The sequence below is a fragment of the Pollicipes pollicipes genome, unplaced genomic scaffold, assembly GCF_011947565.3.
Source record: "Pollicipes pollicipes isolate AB1234 unplaced genomic scaffold, Ppol_2.1 Scaffold_6686;HRSCAF=7923_pilon_pilon_pilon, whole genome shotgun sequence".
Taxonomy (NCBI): Eukaryota; Metazoa; Arthropoda; class Thecostraca; order Pollicipedomorpha; family Pollicipedidae; genus Pollicipes; species Pollicipes pollicipes.
This window is the reverse complement of record NW_023596921.1, coordinates 15,351,378-15,374,245: the sequence shown is the minus strand read 5'-3', so window position 1 is coordinate 15,374,245 and position 22,868 is coordinate 15,351,378. Positions and strand designations below refer to the sequence as shown.

Genomic DNA, 22,868 nt, shown 5'->3' with positions numbered 1-22,868 from the left:
GGCGCGCCTGGAGCAGCGCCCGATCTCCGCGGTACCCCACGCCCACCCGCGCCATCGGCTGCCTCCAGCCGACCCCGCTGACCTTTTCGAACTGGTGCACGCGGAAGATGCCGCGCGTGTCGCGGCCGTGCGAGCCGACCTCCTGGCGGAAGCAGGTGCTGAGGCCGGCGTAGCGGATGGGCAGCGTCGCCTCCGGGATCCACTCGTCCCGGTGGAAAGCGGCGATCGGCTGCTCCGACGTGGCGATCAGGTACTTCTCGTCCACCGAGGCGTCGTCGCCCCGCTCGCTGCCCTTGCCCACCACCTGAGGGCGCCGGTCGGGCGTGAGGCCCCGCTCCGCTGGCTGCGGGGGCGCACCGTCTCTGGAGGCCCCTCTCACCCGGGCCGACTCACACGACCACCCACTGCTGAGACGCACGGTGATGATTGCGGGGTATTGCAGGGACTTCACGGTTCATTGACCACTCGGCTGTAAAGGGTGTGTTGCATGCATTTTAATATTGCACACTCTGTCCATAGAATTCCTAAGGAACCCCCCTCCCTCCCTCACCTGTAGCTACTTCAGTAGCTACAGCGCCCACCAATGCCACCTGGTCAGAGGCCACCAGCCGAACCGGCCACTGCTCTCGCTCTCATTCTATACAGCTCGTCGTCAAACTGGCCGTCAGAGACCACTTACCCGAGGTCGGTCTCCGACCCGCTCGCCTTGTACAGCCCGTCGTCGAACTGGTCGTCAGAGACCACCTGCCCGGAGTCGGTCCCCGACCCGCTCACCTTGTACAGCTCGTCGTCAAACTGGCTGAGCTGGGCCACCTCCTGCATGATCTCCTTGCGCATGAAGAAGGGCGTGTAAAGCGGCTTGAAGCCCTTCTCCAGCAGCATGCGCAGCGCCAGCTGGACGATGGCCTGCTCCAGGAAGACGGCCGGCCCGGTCAGGTAGTAGCCGCGCGCGCCAGACACGGCCGCGCCCCGCTCGCCGTCCATGCCGTCGATCATGTGGATCAGGTCGACGTGCGAGTAGCGCCGCCGGACGGCGCAGTCGCCCGACGTGCGCTCCACACCGTTGTTCTCCTGCCGGGGGGAGGGCGGCCGGTCAGAGGAAACACTCATCCCTCGGGGCGAGTCGACTCTCGGAAAGGTCGATACTGCGGCCTCTGGTCCAAGTCAGGTGACGGGCGAGGAGCATCGGCGACACGTCAGGTGACGGGGTGACGAGCAGTCGGCGACACGTCAGGTGACGGGTGACGAGCAGTCGGCGACACGTCAGGTGACGGGGTGACGAGCAGTCGGCGACACGTCAGGTGACGGGGTGACGAGCAGTCGGCGACACGTCAGGTGACGGGGTGACGAGCAGTCGGCGACACGTCAGGTGACGGGGTGACGAGCAGTCGGCGACACGTCAGGTGACGGGGTGACGAGCAGTCGGCGACACGTCAGGTGACGGGGTGACGAGCAGTCGGCGACACGTCAGGTGACGGGGTGACGAGCAGTCGGCGACACGTCAGGTGACGGGGTGACGAGCAGTCGGCGACACGTCAGTGACGGGGTGACGAGCAGTCGCGACACGTCAGGTGACGGGGTGACGAGCAGTCGGCGACACGTCAGGTGACGGGGTGACGAGCAGTCGGCGACACGTCAGGTGACGGGGACGAGCAGTCGGCGACACGTCAGGTGACGGGGTGACGAGCAGTCGGCGACACGTCAGGTGACGGGGTGACGAGCAGTCGGCGACACGTCAGGTGACGGGTGACGAGCAGTCGGTGACGCCCAGGTGACGGGGTGACGAGCATCGGCGACACGTCAGGTGACGGGTGACGAGCAGTCGGCGACACGTCAGGTGACGGGGTACGAGCAGTCGGCGACACGTCAGGTGACGGGTGACGAGCAGTCGGCGACACGTCAGGTGACGGGGTGACGAGCAGTCGGCGACACGTCAGGTGACGGGGTGACGAGCAGTCGGCGACACGTCAGTGACGGGGTGACGAGCAGTCGGCGACACGTCAGGTGACGGGGTGACGAGCAGTCGGCGACACGTCAGGTGACGGGGTGACGAGCAGTCGGCGACACGTCAGGTGACGGGGTGACGAGCAGTCGGCGACACGTCAGGTGACGGGGTGACGAGCAGTCGGCGACACGTCAGGTGACGGGGTGACGCAGTCGGCGACACGTCAGGTGACGGGTGACGAGCAGTCGGCGACACGTCAGGTGACGTTGACTATGCGGCATCTTCTCCATGGTCAGTCAGCGAAATTTTGCTTAAAAGTTACAAATATCACTTGGCGGGTGGCACCATCGTCAGCGGTTTGGCACCATCGTCAGCGGTGTGGCACCATCGCGTTGGAACCACACCAAGTCCATTTCAGCTAGATGCTGCTGTTTCCTCACCACCAGAGATTATCCGACGCTACGCTTTACCAACCCCCGCTTGCATATGTGTTTTCATATTCTCCCCAACAATAATGGCTTGATTTGGCGCTAGATTATTACGTTTAGTTTAGGTTTGTAATTTAATTAAGTTCATACAATTAGGTTATTTAGGCGCTAGCAGCGCATGAAGATATTCCACTAACGTGCACAGGTTTTTCGGTGTTTCCTCTGGCCTGTCAGTCTAACTTGCCACATGACCAACTCCGGAGGTTTCCGTCGGTGACATCAGGCAAATAAAGATGCGTTCCATTTTAAGGCCAAGCTAATTCCTCTTATATTTTGCAGGTACCTAAAAATTCGTACCTATATATTACTTGATTTATGTAACACAGAGATCATTTCATCTAGTTTCATTTTCAGTGCTTGTGTCGGACGTGCAGATCACCAAAATACCTCACGTTCTCTCTATCCTGACGCTTCATCTTGCCGTGACTTTGTATTTCATAGACACCTTGGCAGGCTTCAGAGGTGCCATCAACACGGCCAGCATGGTCATCCCGCCTGTGGTAACCTCTCGCGTCGGGCGTCATAAAGACATTATCGACGCCCTCCTTCGTGTCTTCAGACCTTATAAGAGCATAAATGCATTTGGCGGCCAGCACACTTTCCCGACCTGCGACGGAGCGTCCGCAACACGCATGACGTACTTTTTGTCCGCTTACGTCTCCTATAGCGTTGAGGCGCTCCAAGCACGACCTTGCGACAGTGGCAAACCACCACTGCAGCTGACGCACCCTTCAAACCCAGACAACGGAACTGGTCTGAAAGCCGTCGGCACATAACGATTCTAACCGTTGCTCAGCAGTGGTTGTCAAAGAAAGATCTGGACACTATGATTTGCATTACTTTTTCGTGGTCCTTCATGCTTAACGATGGAAATAACTTACGTTGGTCCATCCGACAACCCTATATCTCTCCGGGGAATGGGGAGCAAGACTCGAATGGCCTAGAGAGAGGGAGTGGGGTAGTTTAAAACTCCTGCAGCCTGGAGACTACATTGAGGCCTCTCCCGACCCCCTTCCATCCTCCTCTCTCGTAAGAGCACTGAGCACAATTTATAGGTGTCCAGGCCATTCCGAGCACTAAAAGTTAACACCTGCTTTACGTAGTGCTACAAATTTCAAGAGCCTTATGTTGCCGATGGGGCATTTAAGGAAAGCACTCGAGAACGATGTTCGAGGAAATGTAGCCGTTTCCACAAGCCCGAAGTCAACATAAGAAATGGCACACTTCAAGGTAGGAACACCTGTTTTCTTTTGAAACGATGCATTCCGGCTATGCATGATGACACATGGGAATTTCAGAATGATCGGTCGCTCCAGGGGACAGGTAGTGACTGGGCCGTGTGTCTGTCGCACGACATGGGTAAAATCACAGGCACCGTCGCGTGTCCTCCTTAAACGACTACTGGCCTCGTAAACGGCTATTTTATAACAAAAAAGCGTGTTGCCTCCCGAACGGAATTTTTCGGAGTATTGTGTACAATTTAGAAATGTGAAATTTTCCTTTTACTATCCATCCCATGAAAAGTTTGTTTTGCGGGGAAAATCATTAATTCCGGACCAAAACAAGCAGAGCGAGAAGTACCTTTGCGAGCATACCTTTCCGAACATTTTCGAGATAATCCACGAATGATATGCTGAGGTACCAGCGACGTCTACAAAGTCGCCGGAATGCAGGAATGCACGTCCTGGATCCGCGCAGGAAAACAGTAAAGGCGCAACCAGCCTCCTCCGATAGTGCGACCGACACCGCCGTCGCAGCGACTGGTCGCTCTCGCTCTCGCTCTCGCTCTCGCTCTCGCTCTCGCTCTCGCTCTCTCTCCCTCTCTCTCGCTCTCTCCCTCTCTCTCTCTCTCTCGCTCTCTCTCCCTCTCTCTCTCGCTCTCTCTCCCTCTCTCTTCGCTCTCTCTCCCTCTCTCTCGCTCCTCTCTTCTCCTCTCTCTCGCTCTCTCTCCCTCTCTCTCTCGCTCTCCCGCCTCTTCTCTCCCTCTTCCTCTCCTCTCTCTCCCTCTCTCTCTCTCCTCTCCCTCTCTCCTCTCGCTCTCTCTCCCTCTCTCTCTCCCCCTCTCTCTCTCGCTCTCTCTCCCCTCTCTCTCTCTCATCTCTCCTCTCTCCCTCTCTCCCCTCCATCTCTCTCTCTTTCGGGGAGGGGCGGGGAACACGGCTTATCGTGCACCCTGCCATTCAGCACGCTACCCAGCTTGGGAGCCACGCCGGCCAGACGGGAAACGAAAACCGGGGTCCCATACGGGAGCCCGTGCCGTTGCTCTCAGGACGTGACGCCAGCTGGCTTCTGACCTCGTCGTTGCTGATGATGCAGGAGTCGTGCAGGATGTTGCCGATGTTGGATAGCGCGGCGTCGCGCTGCAGCACGCTCTGCTCCACGGCGGCGTTCGTCTTCGCATCTCGTCATCCAGCAGTTGGCGCACCCTCTGATGGAGGCGACAGGTACAGACAAGCCAGGCCGGGCAGGTCAGGTCAGGTCAGGCCAGGCCAGGCCATGGCCAGGCAGACCAGGTCAGGTCAGGTTAGGTGCCAGCGGACGGCTCTGGGTGACGCGGGCGGCCAGACGCCAGACCGAGGCGACAGGTGAGCGACGTACGCATTCGCCGACCACCGAGAGTACGGCGCGGCGGCCGGACATACCGTTGGCGGCCCCACTGGCTGAGCAACACCGCACACCGATGACGGTGCTGAGTAATCCAACACTGACACCAGCTGAAAATTGAGGCCAGCATGGCACTGCACGGTAGGACCGTGGACTGTGCGTGCCCCACGATTCTGGAAGCGATCCTAGCCCACATTCCGTCCGTCGTCAGTCCTGCAGCCGGCCTGCCGGTCAGCTGATCGGCCGGTCGGCCCACCGTCGTACCTTCAGCTGAGTGACGCTCAACGGCCGCAGCTGGTCGGCAGTCCGCTGAGCCAGTCTGTGACGTCACAAGCGTCCGGCAGCGTCTCGTCGTCGCCGGGCCGGCTCCTTTTTTCTGCGGTTGAGGGGCAGGGCGGTCAGTAGAATTCGGGCGCAGCGCATGCTCCAAATGTGGAGATGGGTGGGCCGGCCCGCGGCGCGCAGCAGCGACCGTTGAGAGAGTCCCACAACCAAACCTCGTAAGTCGCAAATTGTCAGCAAATAAGATCACATGATGTGCATACATGCACGCACACCATGCCACGACCTTGCTGACCATTTCTTGGTAGGAACGATCGACACGGCATGCTTGGGCCCGAGCTGCATCACCACCGCCACCTGCATCACCACCTTAGACTGCGACGGTTTGGTGAGCCGGGTGAGTCAGGAGTCGGACTCCGCGCAGTTCTTACCAGATAACGCCAAAGGCTTATGTGAAGGGTCTCCTGTCAAAAATAAGAGGAGAAAGGCGGTATGAACCCTTCCATCGCCCCCTGCCCTGCCTACCCCCTCCCCCCGCCTACGGCCAGGACACGCTCTGAGATGACTTCACGGGCGTCCGATGACTCGGCCGATGAATCGGCGAAACACAAGGCCTTCCCGGAAGGGGGGCCGACCGGACGCCACCGCAGCACGGGGACGGCGACCGCAGTCCAGGGGCGAGGGCCGCACAGCGAGTGCCGTGTCCGGCGGGCGCGCGGCAACCGCCGCCGGGCCGCCGGGCCGACCCACGTCCGCTCTTAGAAGCCAGGTCATCACCGGCAGCGGCGCCGGCGCCGGACGCCAAACGTGCGGACATCCGGCAGAAGTAAGAAGCAGCCCGCTCATTTCCGGAACACCGCTCACGGTGGTGGAACAACTGTCAGGGTCACTGAGGCCGATGGGACAATAAAACCGTGGCAGCAGTTCGGGGCCTGGACCAGCCTGACAGGGGACTCCACGCCAGCCAGCCAGCACACCAGCGGCGAGGCCCGGCCGTGCTCAGCGGGCGCTTTGGGCAGTGAGCACCACGTCAACCACAACCCGCGCCAGCCTAAAACTGCAAGCAGCCGCCTCCCCAACTGAACCAGACCACAGTGCGACCCAGCCGAGCCCACAAGCGGTGAGGGCTGCGGGACGCCGCTGAACATCCGGGGCCGGGCCCCGACTGAGGCATCATGCTGGTCAGCACGGCTGGACTGCGGGGCGCCGCTGAACATCCGGGGCCGGGCACCCGACTGAGACAATCACGCGGTCAGCACGGTTGGCTGCGAGGCGGTGCCCAACATCCGGGACCGGGCCACCCGACTGAGGCATCACGCTGGTCAGCACGGTTGCTTAGGGCAAATTTGCAAAAAGAAAAAGGGCAGAAACACACATGTCATTATCCCATTTCGATCCAACGTCCCGTATCCCCATCGACAGATTCTCAAAGGTCCTAGCCGTGGGTCGTGTTTCGAGACCTGCCCCCCATCATTCTCGGTTGCGAATGGCTATGTGAATTTGTGATGACCCAGACGGCTAGCGTGGTTGGTTCGAGTATGCAGAACTTCACCTCCCGGCTGCAACACAGCCGTCAGTTGAGCGAGACTGAAAGCCATCAGGACTCGACTCCAAACACCACAACTAGCGTCCAATCGCAGGCATAGTGATCCACGAAAAAGGCACATGTTTTTACTCTGCTAGGCGACTTGTCTCGAATTTTCGCTGCAGATGAACTCAAGCTATTGCGGCAGATGCGTAACACGATACGTGGCACATCGGAGTAGCAAGGAAATCACAAAGTCAAATGGTGAACATTATGATTTTCACAGAAATCGAGCACGTCGACGTAAATAAAAAGCAAAGGAACATTGTGCCACGTAAATGTGTTATTTAAACGTTTATCTCGTAGGAAACAAAGTGCTTCAAAATCACTAAAAAGTGCCGAACATGGGTAAAGAGGTACTACACATCGCTAAATAAGTGCAATGGCATCGCTAAAAAATGCATCAACGTCGCCAAAAAGGGTATCAACAGCGGTAAAAAAGTACATCAGCATCGCACTCGGCGTCATACGCTAACGCAAAACCACGGCAACTACCATTTTGAAAACCGGCGGAACGCAACGTTAGTTGGATCATGCACCGTTCTAGTGACGAACTGCAGAGCCCAGGCTGTCTGCTGGCTCATCGACACATTCACCCAGTACCGGGCAGTGGTCACCTGACCCGAAGTACGGCGGATTCAGTACTTCCTCTCAACGCTCAACGCCTCCGTTTCAGAGGTGTAGTGGTGCTGGGTGATTTGAAGTGCATTGCCAGCCGTTGGTCGTCACCTTGCTAGCCATTCAAACAGCTGCCATGCAGGGCGAGGGTCGTCAGGGCAGAAGCGTGCGGGGCGGGGGGGGGGGGGGGAGACCGATCCGCGGCTCTCCGCCGGAGCGTGCACCACTGCGGACACGTGGGAGGCGGAGAAGAAGGAGGGTGGTGCGCAGTGCGCGGCCGGCCACACCTGCAGATCAGCCAGTCCCAGCCTGTCGAGCAGCGCCGGGTCGGCGCGGCCGTCGGCGGCCGGCGCGCCCTCGGCCTCCAGCGCGGCCAGGTGGCGCCACCAGCGCCGTACGGCCGGAAACTGAGCCGGCGGCGCCGCCAGATGCGCGCGCAGGCGCCGGTCGGCCGCCGACGCCACGTGCCCGCCCACGTACGAGAACTCGGCGAGGTGGCGCTCCAAGTCGGGCAGCCGCGGCGCCGCCCTCCGGCCGCTGCCACCAGACGGCCACTGTCAGCGGCCGGGCGCACGACGCCGAGGGCGCTCGCACAGACTCTGGCCGACGGCTGAAGACGGCATGCGCGATATTCAACACGACTATCCCAAAAACATGTGAAAATCAGCAGCACAACCGCCCCTAGTCAATCACACACCACCTTCCAGTCGAGCCATTCATGAGATTTAAGCTCAACGAGAGCTGACAAAATACCAGACAATAGGTAATCTAGTTAAAAGGGGCATTGCACCTTTTTTGCACATTTCACTTATTGTAGCATCAGACACGAGCAGATTAACTCAGAAAAAACAATTTCCTCTAAACCCTTCTGAACCGCTCAAAGTTTTCCATTTGAAGTAGCCGACCGTGCGAGAGAAATATAATTTGACCCCCTGCTCATCACTATGACATATTTCACCGTGTGTGGTCTGCAGTGCTTACAACGCACTAATGTGTCAAAAGGTCTGTTAAATAATGTTGCAAAAGCTTAAACACTGCCAAGGCAAAAAGATGTGCGAACGTAAAGCTATTAGCTCGCAATTCAACGAACCGTTACATTATGCCTTGGACATATCCCCTATGGCGTTTGTCACAGTAGCTCTTTTCGAGGCGCACTTTGGCTTTGGGAATGGGACAGCATCACTTGATCCATGTGAAGCACTGGTTCAATTTTCCACTACAGAGCCTACTTGGTAACAGGCCCTTCCGCTAGACCATTCGCAAGGCGCTCTTTCATTCGCACCAGTGGAACTGTCCACGGTTGTTGTCATGACGAGACGATGGTCGCAACGGCAGTGATGTGAGTGCGTAGTGCTGTTACAAAGCGTTGAAAGCGTTAATTCGGACCGCGAAAATAATTAAATGGAAATCCTTGTTGTTTTCACGCTGCTACAGTGGGCACTTCCCATCGCTATAATTAGGCAAAATATGTCATGCGGTTTCACTAGAGTATGTTTTTTATATAAAAAAAGCATGCCCCAACGGTTGGGACACTTCCTTTAATCGAGACAAGCGTGTGTTAGGGAATGTCTGGGCCTGAGAACCAGCGCCCGAACACATCCCATGGGAACAACACGTGACCGGAGCCGGGCGCGACGGCTAAGTGGCCCCGGTGATCGCCAGGGCGTAACCTGGCACCGGCTTTCCGGTGGGGCGGGGCGGCGGCTGACGCGCCCTGCCGTCTTGGCCGGGCCTGCGGGCACGGCCCAGGCGAGTCAGGCAGCGACGGCGGAACGGGTAGGGAAGGCTATCACGGATTCGGGGTAGGCCCACAACAGGGGAGAGCATCACCGACTCTCGCCCGCAATCAAACCGACTCACTAAAATAGCAACCAATCAATCAATCAACCAACCAACCAGCCAGCCAACCAACCAACCAACCAACCAACCAACCAACCAACCAACCAACAACCCACCAACCAACCAACCACCAACCAACCCAACCAAACCAACCCACCAACCAACCCAACCCAACCAACCCAACCAACCAATACCAATGGCTTCATCAAGCCAGAGCAGCCTCAGCAGTGGCTACGGTTTGCCAAGGGACAAGAGCAGAATTAGTGTGAGACGTGGCATCGTAAGGGTCACGTAGCTTCGAACGACAGCATTTGCAGCGCGCAAAGCTCACTGCATGGCAAATCACGAAACGTCCTTCATCGATAATATACGTTGCACATAGCCCAGTATGCTGTGTCAAACTCCCCAACTCCCCCCCCCCCACCTTATACCCAAGCAAACTGATACAACAGCTGATTGCCTGAAACTATCACATGACGTAGACATCGCATAGACATTACCTGAGCAAGCAAACACTAAATGGGGGGGGGGGGGGAGATCTTGAGAAAATGGAGATAACCACATTCAACGAAATGCACCAATGCTTGACTGAGTACAAGCAAAACACCCATTCCAATCTTCAAGAGCGAATGTTGGCCCCACAGCAGCTAAAACCAAGCCCTGGGAAATAAGAAAACTGACTGTCGTACGATGACGCAAATAAGAAACCAGAGAGATAAATATTCTTTAACAACAAACCTTCATTTTCTCTCCGATGACTTTGGAACACGCATTTTTCAGCTTGTTCCAGTTGTCAGCGTCGAAGCGATCTTGAAAAAACGACATTCATGATTAACACCCAGGGTGGAGGTACATAGCAAGTATATAGCAAGCACACACAAGCAAGGAAGTGCATGGCCATGGTAAAAGCATTCCAGCAGCAGCCTTTTCCTCACTTATTGGTCCTGATACACACGCACACGCACACGCACACGCACACGCACACACACACGCACCACACACACACGCACACGCACGCACACGCACACGCACACGCACACGCACACGCACACGCACACGCACACACACAGTGACAATCGCTGGCAAGTTCGAATCAGTGCCAAATGGACTTCCATTCACACCTTACGGACACCGCACATGATATATGGCAGATTTGTCAACTGATAAATAAACATGGCTTGGACTTTGATGAGCTGTTTGAGTAAGGACGACAGGATTTCATGCAGGAAATTAGCCGACGTTTTCGTCGGGGAGGGGACAAATATCGAATATTTTTTAGAAACCCTCCGAATTTTGACCAAGGTGGTGCGACATCGCCCAGTATCACGCGTAAGCCCCTGAGGGGGGGGGAGTGCATACGGCCCCTTTGACCGTACCAGCACTCCAGAATTCAACCGATAGCGTGTTCCGGACCTAAATATAAATCCGTGCCACCCAAACCCTGACTCTCCGGCGGCCTGGGCCCGCGACCCGTTCGTGCTAATCCGTGACCTTTGACCCTGAACCCAGACATGACCTGCCCGGCACATGTCACGCTGAGGCACTGAGATGCTCGGCTGACCGCGGCCCGGCTCTGCGCTGATTGGCTGATTTCGAGCAAGCGGATGGGCAGCAGGCAGTGATCCCCGAGCCGGGGAGGTTGAAGTACGAAAAATATTGACACCCCCGCCACGCAAGTGACCAAGCATTGAACGATGGGCTCAACCATTTACTATTTGTCTGATACCATAGCATTTCACTTGAGGCCATCAGATTGGGTAGCTTGGTGCATCCCACATACGTTTCCTCCAGGCGTTGTCGTGATCCACCACCTTGTCCACCAGCGTAACATCTTTGTAACGATTCTTTTGCGATTTTCTGATCAGATCTGGGTCGCCACCCTTTTCCGCCCGAAACAGGTCGATGTCCAGCACCATCTTGAACTGAAATACAGTAAAATCACTGTCCACACAAGAGCAGGCAACAACACAGCACATGCTTAAGGTAACACATGCTACAGTTCAAGTGACAATCAACGCATTCAACCATTAATGTTTGGTGGTTTCATGTAACTCTTCATGTGCCATCATTACTGAATGGTTTGTGAAACCACTAATGCACCAAATACATATAATGGCAAGACAATCCATTACAGATGCTGTATAAAATAAAAGGTACACAAAATAAAATTGAATGTTTCCTAGAATCAGGAAAAATGATAATCTCAAAGGAGATATTCCATCAAACCAAGCACAGAAAAATGAAAAATGTCCAGTTTTGTGGCTGTGATGCTTCCTACCAACAAACTATCACAATGAAAAATCCAGAAACACCTGGTGCAGGACATTCTCCACCACTACACTGTGACACAGACCATCCTATTGCCCTTCAGGGATTTCGATTTTGTCATTGGGGATTTATGATTAAAACGTGTTGAAACGGTTACATGGTACCAAAGATACAAATCCACAACCCTCAGCTGTGATGCAGCCTGTTATGGTTTTAGTACTACCCCACTGATCTTATCTGCATGTGTAGTGATGTGCATCAAGGGTCTGTGCTTGGCTCATGTCAGTATTCTAGTGAGGTATAACATGCGCTGCATTTCCACCATATGCCTGTTCACATCACTTCTCTTTTGTACAGCCTTTGTGGCAGTCAGACCCAAAGGCACCCTAGCCCCATCCACATAGGATTTGATGTTGCCAAGAAGGCCACAATTCCTGGCAAGATTTGTGAGGATTTGTCACCAATCACAACATTGTTGTCCACTACACAAGTCGGGGCTCTTTCTCTTAACCTGCACTCTTGATCGCAGTGGCATTAATTCATGTAAATTGGTCTTCAGTAATTCCCCTTTGCTTGGAGGACCCCATGTCCTGACCGAGTTCCTATATGTTAGCTTGTCCGGCACCCCGATCATTAAGGGGCCACCACGTTGGCCTTGGTGTCCTAACCTTAGAGCAGCAGGATGTGCACCAATGAAGTTTTATGCACAAATCTTGACCATAATTTTATGCTCTACTGACACTGTATTATGTCATTTCCAGCTGTTATTAAATTTGTGACACCTACAATACTTGTGCATCATGTTCTTAATGCATTTTAAATGCCAGGATATTTTGAACTCCATAATAGGCAAAGCAAAAACTCTGCATTGGTCATCAGCTATCAGCTGATCATGTCAGCCAGCCAGCTAGCCATAAATAGGCTAGGAATCAAGTTTGTGCTTGACTTTGATGGCATTTATTAGCTGAATTTAGTTAGTTGTCATGTTTTTTTCCAAAATATTTGACTTCAAAATGACAAAACTCTCTAAGCTCTGGAGAAAATGAATAAACTCCATGTGCATGAGTAGCATGCCTAATTTTTCTAAGGCTGCCCCATATCTTTCTTAAAAAGTTTTGTTATAGAAAGGGTCCCTTTTAAAAGTGACATGTTGAGAATCTCAAGAGCTAATGGCTTTTTCTGTCAGTGCTGATCCCTACCATCTGACAGTGCAATTCCAAGACAACAGCAGAGCCTGGCACTGACCATCTAACATGCCATAAAGCTGATGCAGTCCACTGTGCCCTTTGTCCATTGTTGTCTGCGATGGCAGGCCAATGCCTGATGTGGGACTTCATGACACCACAGGACCCCATAACATTTGTGCAATGTCTGAGTCTACAGCCATGATCTTGCTCTCTTTGACATCCTCCTATGACAATGCCACCATTGTAACATGCAGCATATTCACAGCATAGGAACACAGCATGGAGCATAAAACTGCAGCATTCTCCAATGCATCCAGAAAGGTGTCAAGATGTCAACATGAATGGATGGACTAGAATCTGGTTCTCCAGCAATCTCTGTAGCAATCTGCTGGTGCCATTGATCACTCTTGACTCAAAATCCAGACTTCTGACCCACCCAGCCCTATTAACATTTTGAGGCAATTACATGCTTGGTTGACCACAACCCGCTCTGTACAAATGGCCAATTTGAGGAAGGGAGGAATAGATAATAAATTTGAAGCTGAGGGTGTTGAAGCATGAAATTATATACCAGTCAGCTCTACACAAATTTTGTTTCCTTTTGAATGAGCCAGTGCATTGTCTGGCCCAACTGAAGTGGAAATGCCAGCTGGCAATCTGCCAACTAGGATCAACCCCATCCCCCTCCAACAGTTGTGTCCCAGCATTGTGGAGCATGTGAAATCATCCACATTGCTGTCTGGTGAAAGGGTGGGGGGCAAGCTAAACAACCAATGCTGTACTGGAGTTGAACACAGTCATAAAAAATCAAATTCTGGCAATGTGGTTAGCAGGGAGATCCCAACACATCACTGAGCTTTTATGTATTAGTGAGCATAGCATATTCCCCTGCATAATGCATGCATGGGCTGCATCTTCATACAGGGCACAGAATTGCATGCAATGATGCTAGTCTGCAAAAGGTGGCAGACCACCAAATCCTGGCCCCTTAAGGCATTTGTGGCAGGTCTGCTCCTGCCCAAATGGGGCAGCCAACTTCTCTGCTTGGTTCTTGGGGCAGGAGCAGATAATCTGGATGACCAGCAGGCTTACATACCAAATAGTACCCTTGGAGGGTACCAACACAGCCTACCCCATTAGGCAACTTCTGTCCAAAATTTCCCAAACCTGCCCTTCATGTCCGACAATGATCTGCTGCACCCCTAAAACCATACAAAACTGGCAACAAATGACCAATGGGGAGCTCATAAATACCATATGGTAGTTGGCACAACATGAACTCATGCAAAATCAAATGCACAGCAAACTAAACCAACAGGTATGATGAAGCTAGATAACATGAGACCATGGGGAGGCTAAGCCTATAAGAAAAAGCATTAACATAGGTGGTATTTTATGAGCTACATTGTACCGAACCGTGGTAATATGCAGTCACCATGCTTCATCTGAAACTGAATTGAACAAGGCTTGAAATATCAACATTAAACCATACAAATACCTTCCCTATAGTAACACAAAAGGTCCTAAATAGGCTAAGATGGTCATAGGTTATTCTCACCGTCAATGTCCCTGTCAACGTGCTTCGCAGACAGCGGGCCCCCAGTAATCCCCACCTCGACGCCCAGACTGCACATGCGGTGACGTCCCAGGATGACGTCCCTCAATGCGGTCAGTACCCGCGCTACTGCACTCTGGGTAGGCCGCACTGTGACGTCCACATGGGAATAAATCATATGCCGCGGCACCAACGCTGCGGCGGCGTGAAAACGCTGTTCTTTGTGAGTTGGTTTTAACATAAACGTATCCATAAGCTGAACTTTTTCGACCAAGCACATTCAACAAAGCATTTTCAGTCGGCACATGGCGGTGGTTTGCACCAGAGCCACAAAATTATTGTTGAGATGCGCTTCCAGCCTGTCCCCGACAGAGAGATAGGGTCGCAGCTTCCTACGACGCGCATTGAAAAGTTAGACTGCACATCCTCTAGCGTTAGGAGGGGCGTTGTCCGGGTGAATGCAGGGTTGGCCTGCCCTAATGGGGTTGTTAAGCCATGAGCCCCGGGAGACGTAAATGCAGCGTGCCATTTCAGTTCAAGATAGTAGATTTTCCCGTGACATAGGACGATTTTTGGCAAGTTTTGCAATTTCTGACGGTTAAATAGTCGTGGCCAATGACTCAGCTCGGAAATGGTCTAGGGGTATATTAGGGCAATCGGGGAATCATTTCTTGCTTACTCTTATCACATAGCCCATTCGACATTATGCAGCTCTTGGCCTTGGGTTGCCGGACTGCGCTGCCTAATATCAGTGCATACTACACTCCACGGATTTTAGTGCGAATCGGTACTGAACACCATCCCCTTTTAGCAAGGATACGTACTTAACACTTTTGAGGACGCGTTGACCCGGAGAGCGGCATTCTGGTGCACAAACTAAAGTGGTAACCCCGGAGTGCAGTTTTGGGTTCATCTGGTGCTACCGAATTCATGATTCAAGTCTTACGCCAAGCGCTTATCTTGGCATTAGACGCGACGGATCGTCCTCGAACAGGTTGTTTCGTGGGTCCTATATTACCCCTTCGGTCCTTGAACTACATCCAAAATTGTGCAAGGTGTGAAGTTTCTCTTGCATTCATGTTTACTTTGATCTTATAGATCATTCCACCGACCAAACATGCTGTAATACATGCAATCTCTGATGTTCGTTACCACACGTGCGGCCGCTCTCTGGCGTAAAAGGTGTACCCTCAGTGACGTCACATGGGGATCCTGCTGAGAAGCGCGTCGTGGGGATGATTCCATCCAATGTACACCGTCTTGCTCCAAGCTGCCCAAACCACGAACAGGGAGGCAAATTGTCGGCAAAGGTGTGTGGGAGGGGGCTGTTGAGGTGCACGATAGGGGGCGGCGGGTTATGTTTGTCTGGTAACATGGAATGTTTGTTCATGCGACTGAAAAGAATCACTTATATGCTGATACTAATAACTGATACCTGCATACCACTCAGAGTGATCGAAGATATGTGGAGTTATCGTATTCGCTTTTTATTCATCTTTTGCTAGCTAGCATGCTGGCGGGATCACGCTAACAGAGAGTCTGACTCACGTCTGAATTTCAATAGATCCACTGTGTCACAATGATAATGATGTGAAGAAAAATATGGAACTCTTAACTGTCAGTGAAAAGTGGATTTGAAAAATTTCTGTTACGGCTATTTCCTTCAGTGTTTGGATAACGAACATGAAATGTAGAAAAGTGACCATGTTTGCCTGCATTTAGAGCTCAGTTTTGTGATTTTTATCAACTGACTCCATGGAAAATGAATCTGACATTGTGCATTGCACTGCAGGATGACATGGCAGCAAGCCCCCTCATGAGTAACATTGTGACCATTGCAAGGAAGCCATGCGGTGTGTGCATCGCCATCACCAAGTGGATTCCAGTGATCTTTATCCTGGCAGTAGTGTGCTGGTCTTATTATGCATATGTGGTTGAACTTTGCCTAGGTAAGACAACCATCACATTTTAAGTGTTCTTGTAGTTTTTATTGGTGCTGATACTTGTGTGAAAATCAGTGTACTTGTATTTATGTGCACATTACATTTGATGACCTATGCCCAGCTGGTATGGTGTAGCATGTGTTGTTCCCTTTACATTGACATGATGCCAAATATTGGTATTATGCTGTATTGAATACAACATGCCTGTCCTGATAAAGCATCGATGTCTCCACTTCATTTTCCAGTAACTGTGGAGAGCTATGCAGAAAAGGTGGTGTATCTGATGCTCTACCACATCTTGTTGCTGCTATTTCTCTGGGCTTACTACCAGACTGTGATGACACCAATAGGAAGAGTACCTAAACAGGTAATTACTGATCATGCATTCTGGTGAATGCTTTTAGTTTTAAGCAAGGGATGGTCCATTGTGTTTAGATAGATTGTGTTGTAGGCACTATGCCATAAAAGGGTTTCATCTTACACAAGTCTTACTGATTTTATGAATTGTGTACATGGTTTGGCATAAAATGATATGAAAAGCAGTGTTTGGTTAACATGATTAGTACATGCAATGCATGCATATATGAAGGCTGCATCACAGGCAATTAGCTGAATAGTGACCACCCCACATCCTATTTTCCTGGTGTGCTCCAAAGCTGACAGTAGGGCTGATATCAATTGGTGGTGGGCTGTGACACATCCATTTGTTTGGTACCACCTCCTCCAACGAGCATACAGCACGCTGCAGTCATTGGTGGCTGGCAGCCTGTCTGACAGCGACAGCAGCAGGCTTGGGCTGGTTAAGCCCTCACACTAGTGGCCAGTGCCCGCGGTGGGACGCCCCGCGTCGGCACCGCCATCGGCGACGCTCGGGTATGATGGATGCGCCCCGCCGGGCGCCAGACGGCGACTCGCGCACTGCTCTCTGGGCGGGCTCGAGCGTGTGGCGGCGCCGGCTTGATTCGACTCCTGGAGGGGCACGAACGATCCGTTGTGTGACGTGCCGGCCAGACCGTGACCGGCTGGGTCAAACCGAGCGGGGGCCCGTTCTTCGCGGGAGGGCTCTACCGCGGTGCGGATGGCATGCAGCGTCCCTTCACCCGCTGCTGGCCGGCGCCGGTTTGCGTGTCACAATGTCGACCCCCAGGTGGTGTCTTACCAGTGACGTATGGACTTAACCGGACATATCGCTGTGGAGCTCCTTGCATCTCTATTTTGGACGCATCGTGGCGCCCACCGGGACTTACACAGTGAATATCTTGTTCGACCCTCAATGAATCAACAAATTGTAAACGGGGCGTTTTTTTCATTACTGGCTGTTATCGGTTCATGCCATATCCACCCCAGAATTTCTCAAACAGCCTAGCCATGCATATGTGTTTGCGTGCGTGCGTGCGCGTGCGATACGTACTTGCATGCGTGCGCGCGCGTGTGGCGGTGTGGCCGCGCTGGGCGCGGCTGTGAGGCCGGGGAGGCCGGGTGGCCGGTCCAGCGCTGCTGTCAGCTGCGCAGTCTGACCGGGGCCGGTGGCGTTGTTCAACAGTTCCGCCTGAGCCCGGCCGACCTGGAGCGGTTCGAGGCGACAGAGGATAGCAGCCTGCAGATCCAGATCCTGGACAAGCACGCCGCCGACGGCTGCCTGCCCACCTACAACCGCACCATGTCCGGCAGTGAGTGGTGTTATCCGTGTGATGTCACCCGGCCGAACGGGGCCCGGGCGGCGCGGGCTGCCACGTGCTGTCCGTCCCGGAGCAACCGCACCATAGTGACTAGAAAGTGGGCGCGCTGAGTGCATGCTTGAGTCCCTTCTGTTGCGTGAACGGTGGGCTGCCCCTTCTGTGTCACTGGGGAGAATGTGATTGTCGAACGCCCGAGGGAGAAATGACCGGAGACCGTGCGGCGTGACATCACAGCTGGTACCCCTCACTTGGAGGTAACCAGAAGTCGCCAATCGCTGTGTTGGCCTCGTCGCTAGCTGTGCCGAGCTTGCCGCACTCGCCTTTGTAACTGGCCGGCCCTCCCGGCCCAAACTGTCCACCGTCGAACTGGTGTTCGCTTGTCGTTGATCGCTAATTGTATCAAGAGGAGCGGAGCGTGTCACATATTGGCTGGGGGGGCCGGTGTTCTCGGAGCCAGATGTGACCGTCCTCTCCGGGTGCCGGTGTTCTCTGGATCAGATGTGACCGTCCTCTCCGGGGGGCTGTGTTCTCTGACCGGGATGTGACCGTTCTCTCCGGGTGCCGGTGTTCTCTGGATCAGAGGTGACAGTGTTCTCTGAGCCAGAGGTGACCGTCCTCTCCGGGTGCCGGTGTTCTCTGAGCGGGATGTGACCGTGTTCTCTGAGCCAGAGGTGACCGTCGGCCCATGATGCCGGCAGCGCTGCGCTACTGCGAGCGGTGCCGTCTGATCAAACCGGACCGGTGCCACCACTGCTCGGTGTGCGGCGAGTGCGTGCTCAAGATGGACCATCACTGTCCCTGGGTGAGCGGGGCGCTGCGCCAGCCGACTGCCTCGGCCCGTGCGCCATGGCCGCGCTGCCAGGCGGACGCGCCGCCAGTGCTGGCGGCAGGCGAACGTCCCGCCAATGCTGGCGGCAGGCGGACGCGTCGCCAGTGCTGGCGGCAGGCGGACGCCCCGCCAGCGCTGGCGGCAGGCGGACGTACCGCCGGTGCTGGCGGCAGGCGGACGGGTGTGGGATTATCAGTGCCCAACGGGTGGACTTTGTGCGCTTTATTGCCCTTGAAAGTCAATCTTACGACTTCCACGGGTAGAGGTGTGTCAAACCAGTCCTAGAAACACAGGGGTTTTGTCAATGAAATGTCATTTTATCTAGCAGTACTGCATACCAGCATGTGTATGCTGATACTCAAGGTGGAAAGGCAGTCTTGGCTGAGATGGTACTTTGCCGCATTCTGGCGTGACTCATGCTTTCTCCCAACATGTTCAAAGGAAATGTGCTGTTTTGTGGACACTCATTTTCCCCAAATGTGATAACCACTACCACGGCCGCCTCCGTGTTACAGAAGTCAGGGCCATGTGAGCTAGTGAATTTAAAGGCTTGGCACGTGGATTGATAAGATGTCCGGAGAATTTTCCATTTGCGTTTTTCGAACATAGTCATTTTTCAGGTCAATAACTGTATTGGCTTCGCCAACTACAAGTTCTTCGTGCTCTTCCTGGGGTACGCCTTCACGTATTGCGTTTACATAACGCTTAGCACCTTGAAGTACTTCATTGTATTCTGGAAGGTGAGTGTGTTAACTTCAGGTCGCGTCCCTCGTGGGCGTATAGTCAAGAGCCTGAGCACGTTCGGGTACTGACGCATGACTCATGTGCAGTGACGCCATGTGCTTTGGGCCTCTGATCGTCACTTCACGGCGACTCCAATCAGTGAACGCTCGCTGTGTGCGGAAGACGTGTAAGCGCGTCTTGTGTCGCGCTGCCAGACGTCTGGTAGTCAGCCAGCTGCGCCCCGAGTCTGGCCGCCGGTCGAGTGTCGCGCTGCCGGACCGTCTGGTGGCCAGCCAACTACGCCCGTGTCTGGCTGTCGGTCGAGTGTCGCGCTGCCAGACCGTCTGGTGGCCAGCCAACTGTGCCCCGAGTCTGGCCGCCGGTCGAGTGTCGCGCTGCCAGACCGTCTGGAAGCCAGCCAGCTGCGCCCGAGTCTGGCCGCTTGTGCCCCCAATCACGTGCCTGATGCCCCATCGACCCGGTACTAGCTGACGGTGTCGCCGCAGGACGGGCTGCAGGGCATGGCGCGGTTCCACATCCTCTTCCTCTTCTTCGTGGCAGCCATGTTCGGCGTCAGCCTGATCTCGCTGCTCGGCTACCACTGCTACCTGGTGCTGCGGAACCAGTCGACACTCGGTAGGCGGATGGGCGCGCGGCCGGCTGCTGCCGGCCCGACGCCGCAGGCGCGCCGGGCCCGCGGCCTGAGGCGCCGGCCGCAGAGCGTCGGCTTAGGGCACGGTGTGCTGTGTGGGGCTAGGCGTGACGTCAGGTGTGAGCCTGCAGAGTCAGGTCAGGGAGCAGTGTCAGGTCAGGTCAGGGAGCAGTGTCAGGTCAGGTCAGGTCAGGGAGCTTGTGTGTATTGTTATGGTAATGTGACTGGCAGAAATACTGCAAGGAAGACGTGCTGCCGCTGGGTAGGTAGGTAACCCTGAGCTAACTCGCTGTCCTGTACGGTCGGCATTGGTAGCTTGAGCTGTGTTGATGGATGGTTTGCTGGTTACCGATTTCATCACTGTCACGCGCCATCATACAACACCAGGAGGGGTGCCGGTAGTGTAGTAGTTAACGCGTCTGCGTTAACCACTGCTCGTCTGGGAAACTAGGGGTACTGGGTTCGACTTCCCGTGGTGCCCGCCCTTCCTGCCAGAATGAGAGGCAGGCGACGCCATATAGCCTCAGCAGCTGAGTGCGTCGTAAAGCCCCAACGACACACACCACACTAGGAGACTGAACGCGCAGCAGATGGTGTTATTGCCCGAAAATTTCCTCTCGGAGATTGATTTGGCTAGGGGCTTTAGATAATAACACTTTATCAATGGAAAAACACCGTTAGTGGCAACATCCATTCTTAATCATGACAGCAGATCACAAAATAATGAGAGCAAATCACAAAATAATGACAGCAGATCACAAAACAGTATCTCGATAGGTGTCAGGCTATTTGAAGTCCGTAACTGTCCATTGTGGGACTGCAGTGCGAAAACATATGCTCCAAAATTTCCTTTCAAATCGATGTCTGATGTCTTGTTATGCATTTCCAATTACGATAATCACCAGATGGTGTCCCCGGATGTTTGGACCCTCGGCCACGGGAACCAGCAGGTGTTTTCCTACATGCCGTCTGACCGCGCTTCAGCTTTGTATTCTGATCGGCCTGTAGAGCGAGCCACGGACGCCCAGGCCTGACGCCTGCATCGCTCTTGCCACGTGGGATCCCATGGCTGCCGCTCTTGCCACGTGGGATCCCATGGCTGCCGCTGTTGTCACGTGGGATCCCATGGCTGCCGCTCTTGCCACGTGGGATCCCATGGCTGCCGCTCTTGCCACGTGGGAGCCCATGGCTGCCGCTCTTGCCACGTGGGATCCCATGGCTGCCGCCTCGCCGGCAGAGACGTTCCGGCCGCCGATATTCCAGTCGGGTCCGGATAAGCGCGGCTTTCATATGGGCAAGTTCAACAACTTCTGCGAGGTGTTTGGCGACTCCAAGGCCAGGTGGTTCCTGCCTGTGTTCTCCAGGTGCGGTACCAGACATTAGTGCGTTGTGCCTGCCACCTTTCCGCCTATACTGCCGCCTTATCTTCTTGTATATATATATATATATATATATATATATATATATATATATACACGCGTAGAAACCGCCTCCGCCTTAGAGCTTTGGCGGAAGCTGGAATTATTCTAGCTGTGAAGATGGTGCCCGTTGGAAGCTCTGCCTGTTATGCTGTTCCGCCATAATATGCCATTCCACTGGACCATCGTCCCCCGCGCCCCTGACGGCTGTACCCCAGACCCCGGCCCTTGACGACTGTACCTCAGGCCCCGGCCCCTGACGACTGTACCCCGGACCCTGCGCCCTTGACGGCTGTACCCCGGACCCTCGCCGCTGACGGCTGTACCCCAGGACTCGCGCCTCACGCTCTGTGACCATGGCCGACAGCCTGGGCGATGGCGTGAGCTTCCCGCAGCGGCATGTGGACCTGGACTCGGACGGCCTGCTGGGCCGCCAGCGCTGGGAGGAGCACCTGCTGGAGGAGGACGATGACCACGACTCCAGGATGGGGCTGGTCTTCACAAACAGCGGCGCTGGTACGGCTGCCGGCGCCACGCTGCTGGGCTGATGGCGACCCGCGGCTGGTGCTCGCTGGGTGGAATGTCGTGTGCCAGCGCCGAGGGCTAGAGCTGCTGGGGAGGTCGTCGTCAGTGACGGTGTCCTGTCGACGGCTGCTAGGACCGCCACCCCGTGACGGGCGTGAGGGTCGTCGCCCCGTCAGGATGCGCGGCTGGCGCGATGAACTTGTGTCGGAACTCTGCCCCTCAGACCTGTGCCCGTCTCTCCTTCGCTGATCCGTGACTAGCGTCGCGGTGGTCCGTACTGCCCGGTGTTCGGGGCCACTGATCCGTGTCCGGGGTCGCAGTAGCCTGTACTGACAGGTGACCAGTGTTACAGCCGCAGTGCCGGAGCCTCGGCCGCAGTAGCCCGTGCTGACCGTTGTCCCGTGTGTCCAGCTGCAGTGCGGGAGCCTCGGCCGCAGTAGCCCGTACTGACCGTTGGCCGGTGTTACAGCCGCAGTGCCGGAGCCTCGGCCGGATGTACGGCTGATGGTGGGCTGAGCAGGGCGGCGCTCGGCGGCGCTCGGTGGCCGGCAGCAGGCGGCAACACCGCACGGCGCGCCGTCTTCGCACCAACGCCGAGCAGCGCTCCGCCGCCGGCGTCGCCTCCGGCCGTGCGCGTGGCTCGGCGTTCTCCCACTGGGAAGGCGACAGGTGGTGCGGGGCCGGCCGGGCGCCGAGTGGCCGGCTCACGGAGCCCTGTCCGTGGCGCT

At 54.9% G+C, this 22,868-nt stretch overlaps 2 protein-coding genes across 2 annotated transcripts in view; one reads left to right on the top strand and one right to left on the bottom strand.

The window, feature by feature from the left end:
- The window catches only part of LOC119107969 (putative serine--tRNA ligase, cytoplasmic), a 30,805-nt gene extending 16,356 nt beyond the window's left edge, over nucleotides 1–14,449 (bottom strand). The window contains exons 1-6 of the mRNA XM_037231558.1: nucleotides 14,375–14,449; nucleotides 11,142–11,283; nucleotides 10,100–10,170; nucleotides 4,728–4,805; nucleotides 775–1,071; nucleotides 83–304 (exon numbers count right to left, since the gene is read on the bottom strand). Coding sequence (XP_037087453.1) covers nucleotides 83–304; nucleotides 775–1,071; nucleotides 4,728–4,805; nucleotides 10,100–10,170; nucleotides 11,142–11,277 — 804 coding nt within the window. The 5' untranslated portion in view covers nucleotides 11,278–11,283; nucleotides 14,375–14,449. The remainder of the gene's footprint in view (nucleotides 1–82; nucleotides 305–774; nucleotides 1,072–4,727; nucleotides 4,806–10,099; nucleotides 10,171–11,141; nucleotides 11,284–14,374) is intronic.
- Nucleotides 14,450–15,654: 1,205 nt separating this feature from the next.
- LOC119107796 (palmitoyltransferase ZDHHC20-B-like) lies at nucleotides 15,655–22,757 on the top strand. The gene is made up of 10 exons (XM_037231349.1): nucleotides 15,655–15,681; nucleotides 16,164–16,320; nucleotides 16,560–16,681; nucleotides 17,858–17,984; nucleotides 18,692–18,795; nucleotides 19,443–19,562; nucleotides 20,052–20,181; nucleotides 21,435–21,561; nucleotides 21,983–22,131; nucleotides 22,610–22,757. Exons 2-10 carry the CDS (start codon nucleotides 16,170–16,172, stop codon nucleotides 22,654–22,656), a joined length of 1,077 nt encoding a protein of 358 aa, XP_037087244.1. The 5' UTR covers nucleotides 15,655–15,681; nucleotides 16,164–16,169; the 3' UTR covers nucleotides 22,657–22,757.
- Nucleotides 22,758–22,868: the final 111 nt, after the last annotated feature.